Source organism: Amphiprion ocellaris, chromosome 13 (genome assembly GCF_022539595.1).
Source record: "Amphiprion ocellaris isolate individual 3 ecotype Okinawa chromosome 13, ASM2253959v1, whole genome shotgun sequence".
Lineage (NCBI taxonomy): Eukaryota > Metazoa > Chordata > Actinopteri > Pomacentridae > Amphiprion > Amphiprion ocellaris.
In genome coordinates this window covers 16,773,410-16,787,702 of record NC_072778.1, presented here as the reverse complement: position 1 = coordinate 16,787,702, position 14,293 = coordinate 16,773,410, and the positions used below count along the sequence as shown (strand labels likewise).

The 14,293-nt window shown below is 39.7% G+C and overlaps 1 protein-coding gene across 6 annotated transcripts in view; it reads left to right on the top strand.

Moving 5' to 3' along the window:
* mid2 (midline 2) overlaps nt 1-14,293 on the top strand; it is a 149,939-nt gene that overhangs the window by 99,442 nt on the left and 36,204 nt on the right. For 5 of the 6 annotated variants that reach the window (XM_055016620.1, XM_055016618.1, XM_055016616.1 and 2 more), the window contains 2 exons: nt 268-333; nt 2,215-2,310. In XM_055016620.1, coding sequence (XP_054872595.1) covers nt 268-333; nt 2,215-2,310 — 162 coding nt within the window. The remainder of the gene's footprint in view (nt 1-267; nt 334-2,214; nt 2,311-14,293) is intronic. The other variant, XM_055016621.1, reaches the window with a different exon arrangement.

Below are 14,293 nucleotides of genomic sequence, written 5' to 3'. Positions count from 1 at the left end.
AACAACCAAGTGCTCGTTCCAGTGATGCAACTCCAGCACTAGTTTCAGGAAAGTAAATATCAGCAGCTGCTGTGATCCATACCGACTCATCTGCATTCAAGAGCATGTATTAAAACCATAAGAAAAGCGTTTGTGGCAACTTTTTCCAGAAGGAGCTCCCCTCTTCTGATGCTGTGCGTTTGGGTGGCAGCCGTTGTGCGACCAGGCTTGTCTGTGTGTGTGTGTTTCTGTGTGCACTTATGTAGGTGTATGTGTGTGTGTTCGTAGGCTTATCAGGTGAGCCCGGGCAGAGTGTCAGATGCGGTAATGGAGGCTTCAAAGACAAGCGCTGCGGTGAGTTCCCTGGCTGCCTTTTACCAACCTCCCCTCCCTCCCTTCCTCCCCCTCCCTCCCCTCCTCTGTTCCTGCTGCCGGGATGCAGAGGGACAGACACGCACACAGGTAGACACCTGGACGGATAAGGAAGGGATGCAGGAAAGCAGATAAGCAAGCAGATAAATAATTAAGTGGGTGCAAAGTCAAACAGACAACAGGGAGACTGAGTAAATCAGGCTGAGCGACAGGTAGGGGAGATACTGGAAAGCACGGGGGATGTCTGATAGACAGGACAGACAGACAGAGGCACAGCCAGACAACCAGACTTGTGGCCAGGTGCTCGTCCAGCCCACCTCCCCTTCACTTGCATGAGTAGAGATGCTTCAAACACCCGCCGCTTGTCTGCTGCTTTGTTCTGCTGTTCACTTTGCAGCTGCAAATGTTGTTGTTGTGATGCCACCATCGTTGATTTGCTTCCTTTGAATGGTAGTTCTATTTCTGGCTTCCCATTTGCTTGTTTCCATTTTCATCTTTTGTACTGTATATGCGTTTGAGTGAGTTTATTTATGTGTGCGTGTCTTTTGTTTTGCATCCGACAAACAGTCACAGTCAAGGGATAATAATTGAATGTTTGATCGTTAAAATTGCCAGTGGAGGTTGATTGGTTTAATTTGTTGGGGATCATATGCTTGTTTTCATGTCTTTAAAGTAAAGAATAAGGCTAGACAGTAAAATCCTGACATATCAAACAGTTTGTTAGCAAATAAACCTGGAATTTAAGCATTTGTAGCTGTAAAAATAAGTTAAAGAACAGTATTGGATTGAATTTAATATTCGTTATACTAGCAGCACTATGCATACTTTGTTTCAAATGCTGATGTGTCACTACAGGTATGATACTTACCATAACATTTACCTTTGCTTGGCTGTGAAAGCAATTTTAAGATTGTGGGCAAAGTTATTATGAGAAAATATGAGCTTTTCAAGAGATACAACCTTTTCATTAAAAAGAACACTTTGATTTGAGCTAATACTCATGTAGACTTATCCTTCCTCTTTGACTACTACAGAATTCATTCTTCATTGTTCAACATGCTTTCATGTCAGGAGGATAGTATGGGTCAGTTTTTAGCACATTGTGCCTGACTACTGTGGCAGATATTTTCTCTTCTTCACCCATTACTTTTACCTGGAATTTGGCAACTTTTCTCTATCTCACAGGCTTTTAAAGCATTTACTGAGCTAGTTTAAATGGCAGGTAGCCAAAAATCAGCAGTTAAAAATGAGTGAAGAAGTTTGTTTGCATGGATTTCATTTGTTATAAAGCAACCCTCAAGTTCATGCGTGAACGTCGAGCATCACTTTGGAGATGAGGGCAAAGCAGTACTGTAATACTTTCTGTTAATGTCACAGAAGGCACACCTTTATAGTTATCATTTATTCAGTATCATACATATCACGTTATGTTTACCACTCAAAAAGATGCATGTAAGGTAATAACGAAACCTCCATTTGTAAGACCTAACATCTGTACACAACATGCACATGAGCTAGTGGCTATTAGGTTGATGACGAGGCACTGATGTCACAAACCTTAGCAAAGATATGCTAAAATCATCATGTAACATCACTTATGTCAGAAAGTATTTCTTTGCAAAATTCATATAATTGAATGAATAAAAACTGAATTGTATTTCAAGAAGTTGTAATAATAAATCAATTTGTCACAAGTGTCTTTTTACATTTTAATACCTATTAATGTTACGATTTTGGTATTTATGTATCAAAACCTGTTCTCTCAATGTATATTCTTGTGTATTCTAATCTTTTTCACCTTGTTCCTGGTCTTCCTCCTCTGCCCCTTTGTTCCTCCTCCTTCCTCCTGCTCCCTCCGAACAGCAAACTCTTGAGAACAACCTGACCAACCTGGTTAAGAGGAACAGTGAACTGGAGAACCAAATGGCCAAGCTCATCCAGATCTGTCAGCAGGTTGAGGTACGCAACACATTTCAATGCCATTGGGTTCAGTTAAGTAAAAATAAAGTGGTCTTCCTTAACTGTGACTTTTGAAGTTACAAAATTCTGTTAGATTGTCTGGAAAGTAGTCTTGTTTGTTGTCGGGTATCATGGTAGTCAGAGGCGAGGGTCGATTACAAGACAGAAGCCTCAGAACTGCTATGGATTCTTAATGAGGAAAACTTCAGCTGGGTGGAAATATGCATGAGACTAAAACCCCAGTAAGTTGCTTGAATTTAGCTCTCTTTCCAGATGACTGAACCTACCCTAGATTTTAGTTGCAGTCTTCTTCTTTTTTAATTAAATTTCCCTCCCTCCTACTGGATCATGACCACAACTGTGACGCTAGTAAAATAGGACTCAATTCTTTAAGTTCCTTCCCTAGCTACAGATCAAATATTGAGTAGTCTACACTGGAAGTGGATTTCAGTCTCTTATCATCATAAAAGCTCAGCATTTTCTTACAATTTATAAGCCAAAAAACATGAAAAAATGACACTAGGACATTAATAATGACACAAATGTGTCTGAATGAGATTGTTATGTCATTTGACCTTCAGTCCAGCAACTCGTGCAAATGCAGTGCCTTGAAAATGAAAATACTCAATACCAGTCAGGATCCCAGTGACCTCTTCCTTTGCAGATGGTAGCACTCGAGACAATCTGTCTCAAAACATGACTCAAGAACAAAGGATGAGTTGGAGTGACTCTCAGCAACCATCCACTTTCAGACCTTTTAAAGAGTAGTTATGGAATTCAGACAACTCCTCCAAACATTGAAATGACCACTTTACTGTGGGCAAAGCCACAAGTAAAGATCTTGTGTAGTACCCCCTCTTATTGTCAAGGTGCTAACAGCTTAACGCAATGCTTTTACCTGAGTCATAAATTCTGATCTTGTGCCTCTTCAAGGTCGTTGTCTCAACTCAGGTTGTTCCTTTAACTCCAGTTTTGAGTTAATCTCACTGTGGTGAATATGATTTTTAGGATGAATTACTGTTGCAACACTCAACAGTTTAATTCCCACTGGCACCACCCATACAAGAAATTTATTCTCCTCAGTGAAATCAGATAAGATTATCTGTCAAATGGCATATATCTTGGAAGTGGAAGCTTTATTTGACTTGTCACAAGCGAGTAATGTGTCACAGCTCAACCACCTCGATTTACTGACAATCTTAGGGGAGTGTTTGCACTCAGGTGTCCCAGTGTGAACCTGTAGATGTCTGCAGAAAATTATACCTTCGCCAGCCCTGTCACTGTTGACCTCTTAAGTTTGGGCTCATGCTGTGATTTAATGGAGGTACCGTGTGAAGTCGGCCGGGGAGTACTAATGCCATCGAGTGTTTTCTCGACAGCTAAGAGTCACTGACACGTGCATGCACAAACACACACACACACACAAGTGCATACTTCCTGTCTTAGCACTTCTAATAAACACCATCATTTCTCTGTGAAATTTGACATTAATAGCGGCAGAGGACAAATGCATTTTAGTGCCGCCATCACTCCGAGCGTAGTTCATTTCTTATTAGCTGGGCATGGCTCCATTTTCTCGGAGTCACTCTGAGGTCCACGAACAGCAGCTCGCACAACCGCACACCCAATCAAAATTAAATGATCGCTGCGTGATTCATTAAGTGCAGACAAACAGTTCGTCAACAGTGCATGGGAAGGGGAAAAAAAAACTCTCTGTCTTCTTTTGTCTCTGTCTGCATACCAATGTTGTGCCATCGCCAACAACAGCACAGTCTCATCAGTTATTCATCAAAAAGTAATGAGGAGTGATCGCGTTGGGGGGGAACATGCTCCACTAGCTCTTAAGCAAATTATCAAAAGAAACTATATGTTTTTCCACTCTGTTTGCGCTCACTCAGAGTTATTCTTCTATGTGATCTCAATGTCAAAAGGCTGGTTTAATTATTTACATGAAGGATGAGGGACTGAAATTGTTTCAGGTGAGTTCACATTAATGCACAGTGGCTCTTTACAAGTGGCAAGAGGAAGAGGGGGAGGATAAATGTGGAGAAGAAGATGGAAAATGGTAGAAATATAAAGACAAGAGAGGAGGAAGAGCCACAAAGGGGAGATTAAAGAAAGAGAGAGAGCAGGCATTGAGAGGGCAAACAGAGGAAGGGGTAAAAAGGACACGAGCGTTAGCGTGACTACCAATCATCTTTTTGACCGAAACGGATACAGGCAGCGTGCGGGAAGAAAACGCTCAGCAATAATGCAACACAACACAAAAAGGGAATAAAAAAGTGAGCGTTTTAATGGAGTGCGAAAAGTGTGTGCAAAATATGAATTCTCTGAAGAGCTTTGAGCGTGACCTGGATTCCTCTCCTCCTCGTTTGCATCACACTGTATTGGTGCCGAAGATGTGATCAAACACAGTGTGAATCAGCTTTCAGTGTGTCAGCACACACAGCAGCAATGCAGCCCCGTTCTGCCGGGTGTCTCTTCTGGGAATTATCTTTTCTTCAGTCTTGGAAAAGATGCACTGACTTGATGATGTGTAGGATACTTCTGTCTTGGGAGGCCTCTATCCTTTCCAGAATATTTGCTGTAGGGTTTTTGCGCTTAATGACATTCGGAATAAGGTTCAGCGTTCTTAAGAATACGGAGCAAATGCTGTGAATTTTGGGCGTTTGAATTGATTTTTGTTGAGCTCACACACATCACTGTTATTCACTCAATGCTTGGATATTAATAGTCAGCCGAGAGCAGACACTCAGTGAGGCTGTTTGGTGAAGAGCATTTCCCTAAAAACATTGAATAGACGCTGATACAGTGACAAGTGAAACAAAATTTCCAGAGTGACATCATGCTAATATGTTACCTGTTATCTGCACACATTTAAAGTTTGATCATTTGATATGAACATTTCAGCCTTCAATCAAGATATTTCCTCCATTTTCTGATTTGTTTTGTAAAGTTTAACAGTAAAACCCAAGACAGCCACCAATTTTATATTGTGAAAGTTTTTCACCCGCCTCTTCAAATAGACATCTGAAAGGATGCACTGAAACCATTGCATATTTCCATTTAATTCCCAAGGAAGCCTCCTCTTTCAGACTTACATAGTACCTCCTCAAAGGCCTATGCCCTTGTGACTGGGAACTTTGTCAGTGTAGTGAAGTTCCTGCATTTAACATCCCCCTCCTCTAAATTCAGCTCAGCATTTGACAGTCGATCAGCTTTTCTGTCTTTCCGCCCTAATTTATCCAACTCTCTATATTTACCCTCACCTCAGATCGTGGTTCAGTTACCCCTTATAGAACAGAAATTGTGTTGTCACAGTGCGCCTTCACCTGCAACTTTATAAAGAGATAAACTTCCTAATAAGGCGTAGGATGTCTGGCTCATGGTAGGGCAGCTTCGTCCAGACGCCACTAATGTGAAGTAAGCAGTCAAAGTAGCAGCCAGTATTTCCAAACCCCTAGGATTTCTGTGTAAAGTTGTATGAAAAATGAAAGAATCACATCAGACAGAAGCCTGGTGGGTTTAAATACTCAGACATGTATGTCTACTGATTAAACAATGAGCCGTAAGTTATTAGCCGGGACCTGTCTAGGTGTGTGTACACTAAAGCTGATCCCACTGCGTGTGGAATATGAATCAGCTGTGTGTGATGGCTGTAATGCTGCCTAATCCTTTGTCTCAGGTCTCGTCTCGCCTCTCTTTACCTTTTCTGCTGGAGCGTCAGGGAGATCGAAGAGTCTCCTGGTGTTGTTTGTCTTTGCTGTATTTCTAAAGCCATTTGTTCCCCTTTCAGCTGAAGATGGAAACATCAATGCAGTTGGATAATGGCTTATAATTAAATTAATTTCTTGCCTTTTTGCAGTCAGTGCTAAATGTGTATGCTTTTAACAGATGCCAATGGCGTGTTATGTAATCCATATATTTCTCTTTTTTTTATGTCAGTGTTTATCCATCCTTCTGTCAAGTCCAGCCTTTACATTTATAACATTTTAGCACCAGCATTTTGTGGGACGGCCGTGGCTCAAGGTTGGCCGAGCGGATTGTCCTCATGTCCTCGAGCAAAACACCGAACCCTTATTTGCACCTGATGGCAGGCGAGCGCCCTGCATAGCAGCTCTGCCACCTTTAATGTGTGAATGTGTATGAATGGGTGAATAAGCAACACATTGTAAAGTGTTTTGTAGAACCAAGCCAAGGTTAAAAGGCGCTAAAAGTACACAGTATTTACCATTTAGTCGGAGGACAGATGATACATCAACAACCAAACAAGCGACTACAGCAGCTCTTTGAGGCTCTACTGAGATATTGCATTCATTCTTGTGTTTATCACATTTTCTATATTTACTGTCTTTGTTTTCCATTTTATCATGCTAATGTTAGTGTTCCAGTGTTGGACACATTACATTTTTAACTGATAGTGGTGAAAGTCAAGTCACTGTCAGTTATATAGCATGTCGAGGATATTTTATGCACTTGGATTTTTACTGAATTTTACCTGACAAACACACTGCTTGGTTATATAATTGCCCATGCCATGTTTAAAATGCTGAGTCCATCTTCCCAAAGACAAAAAACTTTTAGGGGTGTAAACATATCAATTTTTATGACCCATTAGGTAACTCTTCCATAATTAAGCGACACAACGTTACTCTCCAATCATGAAAATTGTTCCCCAACAACAAAGATACATGTACATAAATTAACAATCAGATAATAAATAATAAACTAACAGCTCATGGTTGATTTTACTTTCACAAGCACACCTAAAACAGCTGCGTTTTCAGTAGAGAAATAAGACATTGGCATTGTGAATTTACCTCACAAGTTAAATAATAAGGTTAAGACTCTATAGTATTATTTATTGTGTGAATTTATCTTGTGATTTAAATATTACAGTTAAGACCCTATACAATTATACATAGTGAGATCCAACAAACCTGAAAACACCCATGAGCAAGCATAATGACAACAGTGGAGAGGAAGAACTTCCTTTATACACTAAGAGGCCGACAGCAGAACCAGGTTCAGGGAGATCAGCCATCTGCCGTCTGGTGTGAGGGTGTAAAGGAGAGAGAAAAATATAGCAGAGACAAACAGACAACTAAAACAGACAACATAAACAGTGGACAGATTGGTGGGACCATTAGCAATGCATGGATAACAGTTCCCTTGTCCTTGTGAGATAAAATCAGGTTCACTTGGTTCTAAAGTGACACAAGCTGCTCCTTCGCAACACTGCTGACTCATTTATTACAAATGAAAAAAGACATCTAGGAGGACAGGATGATTTTTGACAATATTGTTCATATTTTCATGTTCACCATCTTATTTTCCGCATTTTCTCATGCTGACATTAGTCATTCCGGATGGGACATATTCAATTTTTCACCTAGATGAAAGTCACAGGATTACTGAAGTTATTAGAATTCCAAATGTCAATGTTTCTCATCTAATAATTATAGATCTATGTCAATGACAACCAATACATCAGATTACTGTTGGAACTAACGCAAAGGAGGATTACTAAAGTCATTAGTGTAGATCATCCGGCGGCTTGAATGTCCGTACAAAAATCCATGATAATCCTTCCAATATTTGTTAGATTTAGCTGTCTGGATCAAACCTTTGAAAGAAAAGACCAAAGGTAGCGACTAGCATCACTGAAAAGTAGATTGAAACAGAGTTCAGTTGCCTCTTCAACAGAACTGTGTAGGTGTATCTACAAAGACACACTGTGAGTGCAAACTTAAATTTGATGATTCATGTCATCATCGTTAACAATACGAGTAATGATTTAATTAATAGTGATAGATGTTATATGTCATTTAACTCCTTTGAAAAGGAAGAGAAGGAGAATTTTAGCAGATATTTAATGTACCCTGAATTAAAGAAAGTAAATCTGGTTAGCACATAAAAAGCTCAAAGCACTTTGTCGGCTTATAAAGACAGTCTTCAAATTCATTGCCAGTGAAGCGTGTCCAATTATCACCTCTTTTTGGCATATAATCCGTGATATACGTCTCGCGGTTGCATTTTCTTTTTACTCTAGTGCGACATAAAGCCATTCTCCCCTGTATTAGAGCCAGGTGCCACTCGGGTGTCATAAATCCCTGGGAAGTATCCCAGAATCTCCAAGATAAAGCTGTCAGACTGAATCGTTGCATCTGTTTTCAGGGCGTCATGTCTGAGGGAATGAAGCAAAGAGGGGACAGTGAGAGAGAAATTAAAGCGGTCAGCGAGAAACAGCTGGAATCAGGGCCAGTTAAAGAGAGGCGGAATAGAAAGAAGAGGAAATGAATGAAGAGAAATAGGAGGCAACAGAGGCTGATGGGAGTAGAATGAGCACAGAATTGATTCAAGATGTAAGAGGTTTGGTGTCAGTAAGAGGTTAACAGCTGCTCTGAACCTGGACCAGACCTCACTGTGGAACAGGAGCCATGTCAGCTGGAGTAGTTCACTTTTGGAGCCATGCATTGTTCTGTCTTAGCTTGTTCTGCTGCTGTTTCCTCAGATATCCACATTTTCAAACTAAGGGCTCAGCTGCTTAGTTAAATGCAATATTTCACTTTAAATCGGGATAAACAATGTTACTAATATAAATGTAAATCACTTGATAGCAAACAGTTTGTAAATGATTGCCTTCACAATCCTGTATAGATCATATAATTTATTCATGCTAATTTCTAAAATGCTAAAATTTATGTTAAATTCAATGATGACAGTGACACAAATATAAGACAATCCTCCTTTTTCCAACACCCACATTGTAGAGTAAGATTCTCTAAAGATTCAACACATTTCAGAATAATCCTGTTTAAAAGGGCAACAGAGATACAAACATAGTGTTCAGACTCTGAGAACCTCTTCTTGTTAAAGTAAAACATGGCATACTGTTAGCTCAATTAGGACAGAATGTGCTGTATGCCTCACATTAATGTAGCCTGTGTCTAAGTCAGACACTCACACACTTTGTAGACGTTTTTACTCCTAATTACGGCTCCTCATGAGTCATGCCACTAATTATTTCTGTAGAAGCTGGTGTTATACGGGTACTTTCTCAACAAAAAACTGACTTGTGCAGTCAGAGATGTCTAGTCCCTGAATACAGTATAACAAAAACTTGGTCAAAAGTAATTTATGGTCTAATATTTGGGCCAATATGGCAATTATGTTTCTTCTGTCTTGACACTTTTTGTTACTTTTAAATAGACTTTGCTTAAAACAAAACAGAATTTTGTCAAAACAAACACTACACAGCGTGATCGTGTCATCATGATGCAGAAACTCAGGAAAGTGACTCACTTTTAAGGAAAGATGTATTCGGTATTTGGTCTGATATGAACAAATGAAAACGCTAAAATGTCACATTCAGTTTTGTTGTCTGTTATCTCAGACAGCAAGGCTCTGTATTTGAAACCAATAGAGGGTAGAGTACAACTGAAAGGATGTCACATCTTGTTTACACACACACACACACACACACACACACACACACACACACACACACACACACACACACACACACACACACACACACACACACACACACACACACACACAGACATACACACATTTCAAGACTTTGAGTCTTTATAATGCATTCACCAGTAAATATTCCAAAATAAGAGTGTTTTTGGTCTACCATTATATGAAACGTATGTCTGTAACATGTCTTTTAACACCTTGTACATCAAGTTAGTATGTGGTGAACTTTTGTACAAAGATTTAAAGTGAAGTCGTCTCAGTGTGAACAATGCTTGTTAACATGGCAGGAGTTTGTAAGAATTTGCAGTTTAAGAAAATAAAGCAGGATTTATGTTAGGGTGGGCGGGTAATTTAGCTGCATTTGCCAGCATTTGTGATACTATTACGGTGATGCAGCTGCTTGAGTTTTTTTTTTTTTTTTGTGACAAGTGCACATAGCATTTTCAGGAATGAATGAGCGTCGCACCATCATTAAGACTCACACCCACAGCTCATTTCTCTGGAGTCAACAGATTTTCTCAGAATCATAGCATAGTGAGAAATTACTACACTGAATAACAATATCGGGGGAATTTAGAAAGCAAAGACTCATTCTGAGTGTAGCTCACCTCTGCATGATTGACAACATCTGAATGATTGACACTCTGCTTAGCCACACACATCAGTCACGTAATTATTTGCTGAAACAGCACAGAGCAGACGGTTAAAGGTGACTGTCAGTCACTTGAAGCTGGAAAAATTACCTGCATGCCATAGCTGTTCATTTTATTTTATTTTAGCCTGTATGTAATGCAGTGCTCATTTCTACAGTATAAAAATATGGCTGAATAAATTTAACCTTGGCATTTTGCCTCAGCTGAACTAATGATATATGGGAGCATATGTGCTCAGTGGAACCCACAAGCTGAAGTGGATGATGTGGTGAAGCAAATGTGAATTTGTTGCAATGCTTTTGATGTAATGTTCTGCTGTCAGACTGAAATATTTAGGCTACGTTTAGATCTTAATGGTGTAGATGGTTTTTACAAATGCAGAATTGCATCTCTTGGTGCTTAATTCACTTCACACATAACACAAAATTACTGAAAATTACACTTCAAGTTACAACGTTTAGCTCCATGCAAAAAAAAAAATAGAAAATGAAAAACACAAAAATGCATCAACTCTAATTGGGACGTGAAACACTGTGTCCCTATTTTCATTCTTTGATGACCAAAGACTTGCGGCAGGTGAGGAAAGGAGGCAAGTGAGGCAGAATCCAGAACATTTAGTAATAGTGTGAGCCGATGTGTTTTACCACAACAGGCTGGTGCTGTTTTTTCTTTCATCGTACTCTACATTTCTCGATGCCATAGGTCATAAAATCTTTTCCTCTTGGATGCAATGATTGCTGGATGTCCTGACATGTCTGCAGAAGATTGCCAGCGATGGATCAGGCATACAAATTAGGTTCTTTCCCAGGTGTTTTGTAATAGAGGGCTTACAATATGAAGAAGATGAGAGCTTTTTGGTCTGAAAGAGAAATGTCTGAACAGTTTAAAAGGGAATTATGTGCTACTAATTATAACAAGTTGTAAAATTACTCAGTTGTTAATTGCGTTTCCAGTAATATTACTGCTGATACCAACATGTGCTTAGGATCTTTTTTATAATAAAGAGAAAGTACTGAATAAGATATATTTAAATATCAGCTGCATTATCATAAGATGAATGCCAACCAAGTTAGAATAGATTAACACAATGCATAGGATTGATTTTGTTGTAACCTCATTCATTATAATCTCAGAAGTGATGCCAGTTTGTGTGCTTAATGTGTTAATCATATTTATTAAGTAAGATCCCTTTATTGCACTTTCTGGCAATGATGTTTTCACTAATTTTAACAACCATTCTTTATAGCAGAAGCAGCTGGTAGGTCTTTGACACTGAAAGCGTTTCCATTTTTGTTGTGGTTGTTCTTCACACACTCCAGAAATAGATCTATACTTTTACGTGCAGTCGGCAACGTGATGTCAGTGCACCTGCAGAGGAGCCTAATGAATATGGAGATGCGCAGTAGGTGACAGCGTTTGTGTAGCAGGAAGTGGATGATGATGTCAGGAGCAGGTAGATGATTTGAGTGAGGTAAAAGAGAAGGATGATGGTGGGGGGCGAGCAGAGGAGAAGATTGTTTCCGTAACTCGAAGCTGCCAAGTAGCCCGGTTGTAATTCACAGTGATCCTGGACAGCTGCATTTATCCTGCTTAATTACTAACCCGCAGTCATAAGGTGGCTCTTTGCAGAATTAATTGTGTCTGTGTGTGTTTGTGAGGACTATTTGAGTTTAAATCTTTATAGCTCTTCAGCGATATTTTTCGAAGGTGAGTTTCTGACTCATTTTCAAAGTGCTGTTTAAAGATTATGGCTTGATTTGAGGGTTCAGGTTAGGTTCAGGCCGGGGTGAGGACTTTCACTGTGATGATCAAGGTTAGAGTGAGGGGCTTGGGAATGCATTCTGTCAATGAGTGTCCTCCCAGAGATAGGAATGCAAAATGTGTGTTTGTGTTGAGTGAGCGAATATGAATAATGAGGCTTAAGTGGACTGTCATGTTGTAATGAGCTTTGTGGAGTGATGAGTGGAACTTGGTTGTTAGTGTAAGTAGTTTCATAGTCTTCAGCATGTCAAGAAGTAACAACCCTGTAAAACTTAAGCACAGGGAATTAATCAAAAAGAGATGAATCACTGGACATAAAAGTCAAAACCAGTGCCAAGCTATAGCCTGTATGAGAATGCACTTTGCTGCAGTATTTTCAGTAATATATGCATTGTTTTATTAATAGGATAGAAAAAAAATCCACATGTGATATTAAAATACACGAAGCCCAATGAATTCTGTTTAACAGATGATGAAACAATGGTAAACGAGATCATACTGTATATTAAACGATCTGAAGTTCCCGCAGTTCCAAAATAAGTAGACTTTCTTTTATCATCAGAAATAAATTTTACATTACCTGTCAGTGTTGTGCAGATAGGACTATTTGAAGAGTTTCAGTGTCAAACGGCGTGCACAGGCAAGCGTCTTTGCGCCGATGTCATTTTATTGCCATAACTCTGCTGTGATCTTTGATTTAAACGTCATCTTTGCATCACTTTTAGATTGCCGCGCTCAGTCAGAACAGTGAAGGGTGTCTCCTCACAGCGCTTTCTCTGGTGTAGTTCTGTGTAATGGTTGCCAGCTGAGGAGTGCTCATGCTACAGTCGACAGAAAACACTCACCCACCGCTTTTTTTTTTTTTTTTTTATGACAACAAACGCAAGGAAGCAGTTAAAGCGTAAAAAGATCCTTGTGGCCCTTAAGAACATCCTTGATGGTAGGCCTCTGTCTGAAGTGCTAGTGAAATTTCTCGCCTCTTGTGTAGATTTTTTTTGGATAGCTCTACAGTTGCCGGTTTGAGTGAAAGCTTCCCACAGTGACTGCGCTGGGATGTTTTATTTCTGAGTATCCTAGAGTGCATCTGTAATTTCTCTGATGGTCTAAACTGGCTGCCAGAGACAAAATAGTAGGACCTTCTGTCATCACAGTATAAGAGGCGCGCTTACAGTACAACTACAGTACGAGTACAGCTTGGATGGAGCTTTGGGAATGTTTACATGTGTACACCAGCGCTCAGCAAACCAGCGTGGATTGTTCGTTGAAATATTAATTAAAGCACAACACTTGGAGCAGAGATAACAGTGATAAGGTTTCCCTTGTGCAATGTGCAGTGATTTAATGTTTGCGGACCTTTACATTAAATTTTCCAGTGAAACCGTAAACACTGCTAACTCAGAGGTAAACCATCAGTCCCAGAATGAACCCTAAGTGTGGTCATGTTGTCCTGATGCACACTTTGCAGTTCAGGTTTTCTGGTCTGTTCGCTGGCTCAGCAGTGAAGTTGGACCAATATGAAAACAAAAAAAATAATAATTTGAACCCCTGCTGTAAGTGTTAAAGAAACTTTTGCTGTTATTTTAAGTGGGTTTTGCAACTGGCAGACCTTCTAGTAAGGGTTTATTGTTGCAATTCAGCAAACACCCGTAGTGTTACAGTAACACCCACCCACCCACACATATTTGAAACCGGCTGTTTATTTAGTGTTAGCCTGAAATGGTGAACTGGTGATGAGTTGCCTTGGCAACTTTGGTCCTAAAATAATCACAGAATCTATTAAATTGGCATGGTGTAAGCATATTCTATCAGTGAATTAATGACTGTCTACACAGGCTCTTTCTCAGTTCTTTTTTAATGAAGCTCTGAGAATCCAAACAATACTCAGCCTATTTTTCACTCGGATTGAAATAAACATGTTTTGTAAATAAGCATAACTCTGTGAATGTCATGCAGAATTTTCTTGGCACATAATGGGTTTCCCTGAATAATAACATATTCGTGTTACACACAAGAACTAGCAGTGGCTCGAACCCAGCACCGTCATACAAATTTTTATGAGCTATGATAGGCTTCCCTCCAGC